At 38.8% G+C, this 12,626-nt stretch overlaps 1 protein-coding gene across 1 annotated transcript in view; it reads left to right on the top strand.

Annotated features, from left to right (window-relative positions):
* The window catches only part of LOC126481618 (integral membrane protein 2C), a 33,867-nt gene that overhangs the window by 4,111 nt on the left and 17,130 nt on the right, over nt 1-12,626 (top strand). Inside the window, exons 4-5 of the mRNA XM_050105502.1 lie at nt 10,394-10,567; nt 10,655-10,769. Of these exons, the coding sequence (XP_049961459.1) occupies nt 10,394-10,567; nt 10,655-10,769 (289 nt within the window). The remainder of the gene's footprint in view (nt 1-10,393; nt 10,568-10,654; nt 10,770-12,626) is intronic.

Here is a 12,626-nt window from a genome sequence, read left to right as displayed (position 1 = left end):
GACCTTATCAGCGAGATTCAGTGATAATAAGTAGTGTTTAAAGGTTCAGATTGATGGTGATCACATTGTGAAATCTGGCAATGTTTGGATTTAAAAAAAAATGCCCAGTAATATAGACAACAGTACACTTAATATTGATTTTCAATCATTAGCTCACTGTGGATGATGAAATAAAGGGCAAAACTGAAGATTGCTGTACCACCTGCTAGCTTTGACCTGTTACAGCATCAAGATGGTGGACACCTTCATTTCAGGCTTATACAATATGGTGACCATGATGTCACTTGCTACACATGCGAACAAACACAAATAATATGAAAAATATTTAATTGCAGAAGTAAAATTAAACAAATGGTGCAACTGTAAGATGTGGGGGAGAGGAGGTGATAATGAATTAAATGTATGACAATCCTAATAAAGAAAAGATACCAAAACACCTACTAAACAAAAATCAAGCAAGCAGAATATTCACTAATTGACAGAACTGAAAGAAAAGAAGAAAAAAAAAGAAACTAGTCTCCAAAAGACCTATATAGCTCAAAAGTCCACAATAGCACTTATTCACACACAGCTCCATAACCCAGTAGGCCTACTGAAAATTTCACATGACCTGTGCAGCGCAAACAAAAACCCCAAAACCACACATCTCAACAATTCTGATATCTAATGCTTCACTTGACTATGTTTCAAAACTGAAGTCCACAGTAACACAAAACCATAACTCTCTTATAACTAATATCGAAAACCTAACCTCACCAATATAACTAAAACAGACTTCATGATACCTTCCAGTCCAGCATCATTACTAACAACATAGCAAAAATTCATAAAAAAAACTGCATTAACACCAATTTTAATATAAAAGAAACACAATTATTGACATAAACACATATGCCATACATACAACAATAAAGGGAAACAAAACCATAAAAACGTACTTACCGGTCAGAGAGCCGACACACAAATCTAGTTTACAGTCACTTTTCAGATGGCCAACCTGGACTTCTCAAACCAGGAAACTCTCCCCATAGAATGTCATATGTTGTCCAGCTGGCAACTCCACATGTACTGGTCCCTGGTCCAACATGCAGCAGCTTTGGTCAGTCTCGTACCATCTCCACAAACATAAGATTTCACATATTTGGCACTTAAAATGAATAACTGAAGAAATTTAATCTTGATCGAGATGTCCCACATTGCTGCTTCCACGGATCTAATCATGAACTTCATATCTGTAACTAACAAAAATGAAATTAAAATTAAATCTCCAACCATAAACAACACACTACACTAACATATCAGAATCCAAATATATATCCTAGCTACTACTACTAACACCTAAATAACTCGCTAACAATTCGGTCCAAACTCGGATGTTATTCCCACAAATGGCTGTGATGGAGTCCAATGTATCATTAACATCAGTCACAAACAAGTTAGAAATATAAACATCCCATACTAAAGAGTCCCACTGCATACTAAGAAGCACCCTCTCCATCACTTATCCATTACCCTGTGCCACCATGAAGTCACAGGACACAATACATTTTGTCACAGGTCAAACCAGATGAGTGGTATTACAAACTTCAGTTGACCTCAATAGAGACAATAAGCTAAGACCTTTTTTGCATGATACCCAGAGCTCTAGAATTAGTGGATCTCACACATTGGCAATTACTACAAGAGAAATTGCAGTATCATGTATTTCAGACATTACAGTTGAATGCAGACTCCTTCATCTAACATTATCAGTTATATCTTCCAACATTTATACATGGCCTTTAAAACTATTATTTGACTAGCTTATCAACTGCAATCATTTTGAGTTTTTGTGGAAAACTACTATCATTTCATTTTCACTCACTGGTCATGCACAGATTTCATGATAAAATTATTCTTTTCAGGTATGGGAAGCAATTTTCTTACAGTACTTAACTATGCACACACATCCCGCAGGGCATACTAGACTGGAGGATTGATAGGTAGACGAGGCACAAGTTTCCTGCTTGAGCCACTCAGAAAGCATATCTGATCATGCCACAAACAAGAATTGCAACCACGATACTGGGATTTATAGATGAAGTGCTTGAAACTGCTGAAATTAAATTGCGTTTGCTGGTTTCAAGGAATGCCCCTCTTAGCAGTTTCGTTACTCCTTTCATAGGAAAGTTCCAGAAATTTCTAAAATCGAAAACATCTGTTATCCACAGTCCTCTGATGAGAAATTTGGTTTTGCTGTGGTTTAGTCCCAAGGATTGCTATCTACAGGATACATAAAGTTTCAGACATACCTCAAGTATACTGTGGACATAGTGAGGATTCCTAAGTGACTGTTGTAAAATACCAAGTCCTTGTTGCAAGAAAGGAAAAAGATCCAGAATGAGATTTTCACTCTGCAGCAGAGTGTGCGCTGATAATCTGCCAGGAAGTTTCAAGGAAAAAGATGTCTGGGATTTCGTCCAAAATCCTTGGACTGATGTCAACCAAATTGAACTCTGAAAAATCAGGCCTCATAAGTATCGGGATTTATAACCTCTTAGCTCTGGTGGGAGTGGAGAGAGGGCAAAAATGTTTTTTTCCCCCACCTCTCACATATAGGTTGCCTTGCATGACAAACGTATTGTATAGGAAAAGTTTAGGCTGCCTGATCAACGTGCTTTGCAGGCAGCCTACATGTCAGGGGCCAGAAAATGTTTTCCAGGCCCTGACGTGGTGGGGTGTTCAGCATGAAAGGCATGTCGTGTTGTAGTATCAGTCTGGATGGGAAGATGGATCGGGAGGGAGAGATGCAGGAGGGTATGGCTAGAGAGACGGGGAAAGGAGGGTAGGGACAGAGACATGGGGAAGAGGGGGAGAAGATAGTATGTCAGAAGAGGAGACAGAATCTGGAGGGGGTGAGGAGGAGATGGTCAGAGGGGTAAGGAAGGGAGGGGCAGGAGGCGGCATGAGGAGGGGATAGAGGTGATTGGATGATGTGCACAGTGACAGAGGAAGAGTTGGAAAAGACGGAGGGGGGGGGGGGGGAGATATGGGCAGTATTGTGTCCAACGCATACGTGTGCAAAGTTGTGGGGGTAAGGCTTGGGTCTGATAAAAGAAATAACTTGATGCCAGAAAAATAATGGAGAGATTGAATGAGTTATGGAACAGCATTTTAGTTGGGAATGTAATAAACTGTTTGTGTAATCTTGGCACAGTCAAAATCCTAAACAGTGCCTCAAATGAGCAAATAATCTGATGCCAGATAGATCAGATTTCTTTGATGCACTTCAACTGTAACAGTTTTGAATGCAACTGCATCTGCATAAATTTCACCGTAATGGGTTGTAATATATGACCATTTTTCTCAAAACTGGGCCAGAACTAATATGAAATCGAATTAGGAAAGTCTAACCAAATCAGAATAATTAATCCCTCTTACTAATGAGATGTATCAGTACCAGTGATTGCAAGTAGCTAATGAACATAGAATACATTTTATAGGTTACATGCATGGTTCACCTAAGTAGGACACCACTCTGGAAACGTGTTGTGCTGCAAGTGAGCAGGCATGGTCAGGTCATGTAGGCAGACAGGAGAGGTCACTCCTGGACGAGTTACCAGATGGGATGAGTGAACAGCTGCACATATCATTGCCTCTTAGCCAACCAGCTTTCCTTTCAGGAGATGGCATGAGGCATCGGTTGTTGAAGGCACAGTGGCATGTTCCATGGGGCAACCAGTAGAGCTGCTTTACAATTTGAATTTGGAAGAAGGAGAAAAGTCATTTTTAGCAAGGTAAGCAGAGGATGCTTTTGTGAGCAAAACAGAGAAAACAGGTCTTTTTTCGAAGTAAACCTGCTACACGAGATAAGATCTAAACATGGAGTGGGAACCCCTAGTCAAGGCATCTTTGTGAGTGTGAGAAGCCGCCAGGGCCCAGACACCAATGTAAGAGATGCCAGGACTGGATAACGTAAATAAATTAGCTGTTAGTGAAATAGGACTGTGCTGTCCAAGGGCCCACTTCATTGGTGTCAGATTACGGGGCCAATTAATTTATGTGGAATACTGTAATACATGCGTACTCTAACACAGGAAAGCCTCTGATATCCATATTTTTTTATGACTGGTGGGAATCCCACAACTTATTAGATAATAAAATAAAAATTTGTTTAAAACGATTTGCATTAAGATGTTATTGTGTGTGGAGTTTCACTGTCTTGGTGTAATAACACACTATGTAGTATAAAAGTAGCAAGATAATGATTACAGTCCCACTTATGTTAGAAACAAATGAACATTATAACTAAGAAATACTTGGACCCACTATGATTTTGTTTTTTGATTAAAGGATGTTTAACACTGCACACTTAGCCCCTATTACGGGATGCACCTTAGGTGTACAAATCTGCAGCGGCACTCTAAGCATACGTGTTTGGAATTTCAAACTGATTCACGTCAACCGATTACAACATACGTGCAGGATATTCGTGGTGCAAATCCACGCATGCACACTGGACAACAAAAAAGGCATGAAACTGGAAGGAGAATATCAGATTTCTTGTAAAGTCATTCATTTGAATTAAAAATTTGTAAGAGCTCATGGTTCCTATTTATTAAGTAATTGTTGCTGTCTTATGTAGCTGTCACTGAATTATCACTGTTCTGAATTATGAGCTCTACTGTTTGTTTCATTTCTTTGAATGTTGCTGCCGCCATTTGAATGTAGTAATTTCTATTTTATTGTTATACAATCCATATTTCTGCCTTACGCTGTTTTCATAACATTCTGACGTCTCAAACATAGCATGACTGTGGCTCCAACCAAAAAAAATATCAGTTTTTTGTTTTATTTTATGATTCTTGTTCCACAAGGATATTTTATCTAAATTTACATGTATACAGTGGTTGTTTTTGAAGTTGTTGCCCTGGCAATGTCTGTAACTGATAGAATTGGGGGCATGATGATGATGATGATGATGACAAAAATCCAGACATTGTTGGGTTTGACCCAGCTGGGTAGAAGGAAAGATAGCAGGGGGATGTATTCCCTGTTAATTATGGAATTGAGGCTGGAGAAGCTGAAGGTATTTCAGAACTTCGTGAGAGTGGGTGTAGCTTGTTTTGACAAGTGCTTTCGGTGATACAGGAAGGAATTTGATCAAGTGACATAGTAAGAGGTAATTTCACCCGGCTGGAGGTAAAAATTAAACAATTTGTTTATTCATTTTGTGAGCAGACTCACTCGCTACCTGTACCCAGTTTCTCCTTCCTAGCACGTTGAAAACAAAACATGTAATCAAATTTGAACTTTTTCTCAGTTAAGAACCAAAATCCAAATCACACATGTAAATTTATAAGCAAATTTACTCAGAAATTAGCAATTGCTAACATGCTTTATTATGATGCATTGGGTCACGAGCATCGTATAGCCACCTTTACTCGCCGTATGTGTGGATTAGGATGCTTAATGGTTGTTTGATCCCTTCCATTTCCAAAATATGAAGCAACCAGTGGAAACAATTGTTTTCACAGTCAGCTTTTATAAAAGAAAGTTTGCTGGCAAAAAATATTGCTTGTGTTTAATTAGTGGATTTATGTAAATTTGTTCACGAAATCACCAATATGAAAAACTGAAGTTAACTGCTGGCAACAGATGCCTGCTGTAACAGTACACCATAAACAATAGCAAGCAGAAAGCATACACTTCTGCACTTGTGTATATTATGTTGGAAAACAAAAATACAATAGCGCATGCTGCGTAATCAAAAACATTGAAGAGAACACTTTTACAAAATACATAGGAAAATACATTAACTTTATTATTATTATTAATATTATTGGAACCATCTTTATAGATGCTGGCTGTTAGTGGTGCCCCATTGAATGGGGAAAGAAAGAGAAAAGTACCTGTATATGTATAGTAATTGCCATGCTAACATCAAGCCAAGATGTCTTGTTGTTTAGGCTGTTCATGATATAAATAATAAGTAAAAGATTGTGGTATGCAAGACGACAGAAGTTCCTAGTTGTTCTAAGTGTGTGACTACCCTGGTTTTCTGGCTGTGCCACAAATTGTAAAAATATTACTTTTCTATTACTTAGTAGAAACATGGTTGTTTAAGAGTTTTGTACCAGAGATATTTTTACCTTTTTTGTGATTGGTTTATGGTAGGGTTAATATGGAATTTTGTAAGAGGTTAGCTCAGCTTACAATTAGATTAAATAGTAAATACATCTATTTACGTGTCTTTCTTAAAGGCAATGAAGAAAAGTATGAGGTATGGCTCATAAGCCTTGGTTTTCTGTAGAAGTTGGTTGGCCAATTGAATGGAAGTTACTATTTGTGTTGCTGCTCTCTCTGTGGGCTGCCCTCCTGGCGGTTAGTTCATGCCAAGAAGTAATAGCAATAATCTAAAAAGCAGTTTATGTTCGGAGCCTTTGATAGTGCTAACTTACTTCAATAAATTCAGTTCATGTTAAAAGTGTGTCTATTTTATAACTGTGATTAGAGAACTTAGAGTAAAATGAGTCTAGGTTAATGATGAAAGTTCATAATGGAATTATATATAATAATGATTTCTAAAGAGAAGACACATTAGTGATGGTTGGAAAAATAGGAAAAGATGAATACTTTATACAACTTGGTTGTATATGAATTACTAAAGGTTTTCAGTAATATCAGTATTGCTTATTTTTTTATGTTCAATAATTGTGACATAATTCGCTCAGAAAGGGGGATATGTGGTGGTGAAGTGAGAGGTTGCACCCTCTCTATAGTACCAACGAATGATGGTCACCACCATAAAAATATTTTTTTGTTTAGACTTGGCTGTTGTTTGGGAGTTGTATCTCATTTGTGCATGAAACCTGGTGAAGGTGGACACAATGTTTCTGCAAGGCAGAACAACGACAACTGCTTTATCATGCTTTCTGGTAACAGCTGATTTGCACCGTTTATTCTATACAGTCTTATCCTGGCTTTTAGATACACCACATGCTGTAGAGCGGCAAGTACCGTGAATGTTGGCGTGATGTCACAGAAAGAAAAGAAGCTGAAATATCATTAATGTCGTTTCGTACTGAGTAGATGTAATAGCACAAAATTTTACAAAGTGTTTTCTGACTATGAACGAAGAATCAATACATGGAGGTACCTGAGAAAAGTTTTGATCATTTAGTAGTGTTTAGATTAGTGAATATTCCCAGTTTCCAGCGCAGAAGAGGTTGCAAAGAAGTTAGTCCACATATGAAGGAAAAGCACACTTTTGCTGCAAGGTTAGACCAAGAAACAGCAACACAGTAATAAAAAATAATGGTGATCATTAGCTTTAATCCCAAAACTTTCATTTTAGACCCAACAGAACCTATCACTACGTGGACCTAAGTGGAATTTCAAGCTGCAGCATTTGCTACTACTGGCAAGAAAAAGGGTTAATCCATATGAAGTGGTCCAGTGATGGTTGCTTGACCATTTTTAAATATTTTAATTTTTTTATATGTGGCTGCCCTATATTTGAGAAGTTCAAAGCAGTTTTTTAAAATGATTTATCTTGCACCTTTACTGGATGGCGTCAGTTTTTATTTGTAGGCACGCTACGATTTTTCGGTCTGGAGACATTGGTGAAAATTTGAATATCTCTGCACTGGGTTAAGTTATAACATTGCAAATTGACATGATTGTTTTTAGAAAAGTGTCTTCTACAATATTGTCTGTTACACAAAATACCCTAAATTCACAAATAACCAGTCAAAATGACCTACAAAGTTTGATATCCAAATTTTCAAAAATCCACTTTTTAGGCCCAAAAATAACAAACAAGGAGTGATTTATGAGAGTCTTTTTTTTCCTGTAGTTAGATATCATGAACTACTAGCCTCATATAGAGCAATAACACTTACAGATGTTTCCTCAATTTTTTATGAATTTTTGAAATTTGAAAATTTTCAATTTTTGTTAAGTTTGGGATTAATTATCTCAGGTGGGACTGAACATAAAAATATGATTTTTGCACAGTTTGTACACCTATATGATAGCAACTTGCTGTAAAAATTTCAACATTGGTATCTGACTGTGAACAAAGATATGAAGTTTTGAAAATGAGGAGATAATTCACATTACTCTACAACCTATCTTATGGTGGTTGCCTATTCGTGTGTGATATTGGAGGGATATAATCAATTATTACTGAAGTAAGGTACTGAATTATATACAAAAAGTGGAAACATCACTGAAATTAACATTTACATTATTTTGAAATACTTAAAATAAATATTTTCAGTTAACATCCTTCAAGATTCGACTGTTCCTAAACCTGTTGGTGAATGTTGAGAACACTTATTTCTTCAGACAGCTTCTGTGATATAGAATAAGACCTCCCAGTTGCTGTGGTAAGTTCAAGCACTGAAAGTTTTCTTAAAACATTTTTCTTTGGTATCCAAACTTTGTCACTAGTAGATTTTTTGAATGTTATTCTTGGGCCAGTAGGGTGGTAAAAATGCACAAAAACATAATTGTTTTCCAAACTTATTCTTTCAACCTCTGTAAGCCACCACTGCCCATCACACACACATGCCACTATGTAATTCAACGTTAAAGACAGAGATGTAATTTTACTGACACAGTGATCCTCATAAATTTCAGTTTCTGATGTTACATGGCATTGAACTAAGTTTTCTGTAATGCCAAGGAATTTGTGGGAATGCCTTGTTCCTTTTATTGTTATACAGTTTTTGCTTACAAACGAAAATGGCTGCCATTCAGTAAAGGTGAAAGGTATATTTTTAAAAAAACTGTTTTGATTGTTTCAAATATAGGGTAATCACATATAAAAAAATAAAATATTTAAAAATGGTCAAGCAACCAACTTAATTTTTATTGGACCACTGCATTTGGATTGACCCAAAGGCGTTAAATATCAACAGTTCCAAAAACATTGACTGTCATTTTTTTGTGTGGGACATATTCAGAAAGTGTTCTGATAATTAAACTGTAATAAATTATTGGGAGATATATTTCTGTATAGCATTCGGGGCGGCTCTGCTTCAGAATTTTTAACTACGAGCCTTGCCTGTATGAGCTGCACTCCCAACTCCTCGCCCCATCTTGCCTGAGGCAGGGCCACGTTTAAAAAAAGTCATGTCATATATACTGGCTCAGCTGTAATTTCTGCACAGCATTTTCTGTGGGCATGACTACCAACTAGTTAGCCATCCGAATGAATGGCACCACCAAACTGTAGTCAAAAGCATAATTGGCCATCTAGCTGTGGAAAATGCTACTGAGCACCATGTGCTCTATTTCAGTGGCCACTTCACTACCTGTGCCATCTGGATCCTTCCCCCAACACCAGCTTCTCTGAATTAAATAGATGGGAATTGTTCGTGCAACACTTCATTCTATCCTGTGGTATTCCTGGCCTCAGTCTCTGCTAACTGCTGCCACATCTCTATTCCTGCACCATCACTTTAACTTCTAATCTTGTATTCACTCCTTCTTTCCATAGTCTCCTCTCCCTCTGTTCTCCCTCTCCCTCCAAATCCACACATCCACATCATTGTTTCTTGTCTGCTACTTCCCCTGCCTGTGGCCAGAATGACCTAACAGCTGCCTCATTCCTATCCTCTGCACATGCTGCCTCACCCTACCAGCCACCAGCCACCCCTTCCTCCCACTCCATAACTTTTCTCACCCCTCACGCACTCAACCTGAAGCGAGTCTTCACCAAAGACGAGCTACATTGCTGACACGGTAAAATCTTTCAGGAGCAAGGGAGTGAGTGTGTGTGTACATGCACACTTTACTGCTGAGAAATCGGCATAAAATGGGGTAATCATTAAGTACTTACTGCACTCTTTAACTCTAGAGAAAGGTGTCTTATCAGTGGTGGCATATTTCATATTCTTTTTTTCGCATACATTATATGAAAATAAATAATATGCCAATACCAGACACATGAATCCTTTCGTATTTCCTCAGTGTACACAATTAAGTATAATGAGAAAATTCAAAATATTGAAAGAGAGAAAAAGAAGAAAGTTAAGGGATGTTATGGTGATCTCACCTTGTTGACTAGGAAAGCATAACAGCAATGTTTAAGTCCACCCATTAGATAAAGAGAGTCCTACACCTTCTCTGTAATTATGACATTGGCACAGCTCCATGAGGTTGTGCAAAAATCTTTCACTTGTATTGGCAGTAGTAATAAGATTAAAAATCAATGTTTTTATATGTATGTACTTCCTTAAGGTGCCTATCACTACACTCTCTCTCTCTCTCTCTCTCTCTCTCTCTCTCTCTCTCTCTCTCTCTCTCTCTCTCCCTCTCCCCCCCCCCCCCCCCCTCCCAAGAAAAAAAGTTATAGTTTTTTGTTGAAGAAAGTGAAATGCTATCAAATGATGATTATTTTCAGAGTTGGGCGAGGACCAGGGACTCTGATGATGATGAATTAAATGAAACCAACAAGCTGGAAGGCTATTTCAAAGAAGAATTTGAAATGGATTTAGTAAATGAAGATTTTGAGAAAATTGATGTTCCTGAATTCAAGGGAGGACGAAGAGGAAGATTCGTTCATGATTTCAATGCTGTAAGCATGAAATATTGTAGGTATTTGTATTACGTATCTAAAATGAAAATCTGAATAATTCAAAGACCCTCCCCCTTTCTTTTACAGAACAAAACTGGCATTGTTGACTTAGATTCTCAGCGTTGTTTTGTAATGCCTCTGGATCGCAGTCGCGTACTGCCACCACACAGCATGTTGGATCTTATTAAAAAAATGTGGAATGGTAAGTTTGGTTTTAAGTCTTAAACTGCTTCTATAAGTAAAATATAAAATTATGGTTGAACTGAACAGCATCAAATATGTTTTTTGCCAAAACAGCTTTTACATTATTTTAAGGCTGACTTGTAGACATATTCAGAATCTGTGACAGTCATCGTAGAAAAGAACTATTTGTTCAGTGGGAAGTGCATTTAAATTGCAAATGTATACAAAAAGTCTATTGTAACTGTTTTGCTCTTCCTTCGATGTTTGTTCTGAAATTGTGTGAACCACCCTCTAATTAAAACTTACAGTACGATACTGGAAAATGAGTCATTACATATGACGTTCGCAAAAAACATTTCGTGGAAAAATAATAGAATGATAGATCCAGTAATTTGTGTAGCACCTAATGTGCACAACAATCCAGAGGATCTCAGTGTAACTGCCTAGGATATTCAGCACACTAATACCAGTTGTCCACCAAGTTCACTTACCCTGATAAATGCAGCTGTGCTTCATCAAGAAAAGGAACACTTAAGGATCGACCTGTGTAATGTACATTCTGCAATAGCCAATCTGAATTTTCCCCCTGCGAGTGCGGAGGTTAGAATAGGCCCAAGGTATTCATGCCTGTTGTAAGAGGCAACTAAAAGGAGTCTCACACTTTTCGGCTCTATAAGTTCAGGTCCCATTCTATGGTTTGACCTGCCACTTTCCAAATTCTACAGAAGTGTGGGCCATATGGGGAAGGATGCCCTACATGGTGCATGAGTTACCCATAGTGCCCTTAGATTCGATCTCCTGAACCTCTTGTCATGGCTTTGCATCTCCATTATTTGGGCGAGGGCACTTTTTCGGGGTATGTCATCTTCTTCCGTTGTCTCCTGTCTTCTTTTGTCCCCGTGACAGTATTGGATTTCTCTGCGCCCACTATCCAGCATGGTAGCCAGTCCGTTGTGGTGTGGCCATCATGTACCCATTTGGTGGTAGCCCCCTGACAGCACAGGGATCACACTGCTGATGCCTGAGCTGTACACTTCCACGTATGCCAAGGAGTAGATGCCTGTCTTCCTGGGACATCAGGACCCCTGGCAATGGCCATCATGACAGTTGGCCTTTGCTGTGGCTGGTTGGCATCTGTGGAGAGAGCCCCTGATCGGAGTGGGTGCATCAGGGCAGATGACCCACAATGAAGCAGACTAAGTCATCTCTTCTTGGTGACCTTATGGTGCCAGCAGTCTCTAAGAAGGGCAAGATCAAATACAATGCCGACAGGTATGACCCTAAATTGTTTCCCTCCCTCGCTACACCATGGAGTAATGTCGGGCTACAGCACAGAGAGCCATATTCGCCACGGTATTTAGTCTCTAGCAGAATGGACGGGGACTCCTTTCTATCTATGAAGCCTCAATTTTTTGTTGAACATCTCGAGGATAAGTTTGGGGAAGTGACAGCACTGTCCAACATGAGAAGTGGTGCAGTCTTGATTCAGACAGCATCCCCTGCCCAGTCCCAGGCGTTACTCACCTGTGACCGGCTGGGTGATATTCCTGTCTCCGTCACTCCCCATAATAGCCTCAATATGGTCCAGAGGATTATTTTCCATCACAACCTCTTGCAGTCTGACAACGAGCTCCATGCCAGTCTAGAATGGTGGGGGGTGTTCATTTCATCCAGCACATTTACAGGGGATCCAAAGACAACAGGGTTGCTACCGGTGCCTTCATCTTGGCCTTTGAGGGTCATTCATTACCTGAAAAGGTCAAGGTGATGGTTTACCATACGTCCCTCCCCCTATGCAGTGCTTTAAGTGCTGGAAATTTGGGGACATGTCTTGCCGCAGCTCTTCAAATGCCACATGTCGAGAATGTGGACGTCC

This window comes from Schistocerca serialis, chromosome 5 (assembly GCF_023864345.2).
Source record: "Schistocerca serialis cubense isolate TAMUIC-IGC-003099 chromosome 5, iqSchSeri2.2, whole genome shotgun sequence".
NCBI lineage: Eukaryota > Metazoa > Arthropoda > Insecta > Orthoptera > Acrididae > Schistocerca > Schistocerca serialis.
Note: the sequence above shows the minus strand (reverse complement) of the source record. Positions and strands in the feature narration are given on the sequence as shown.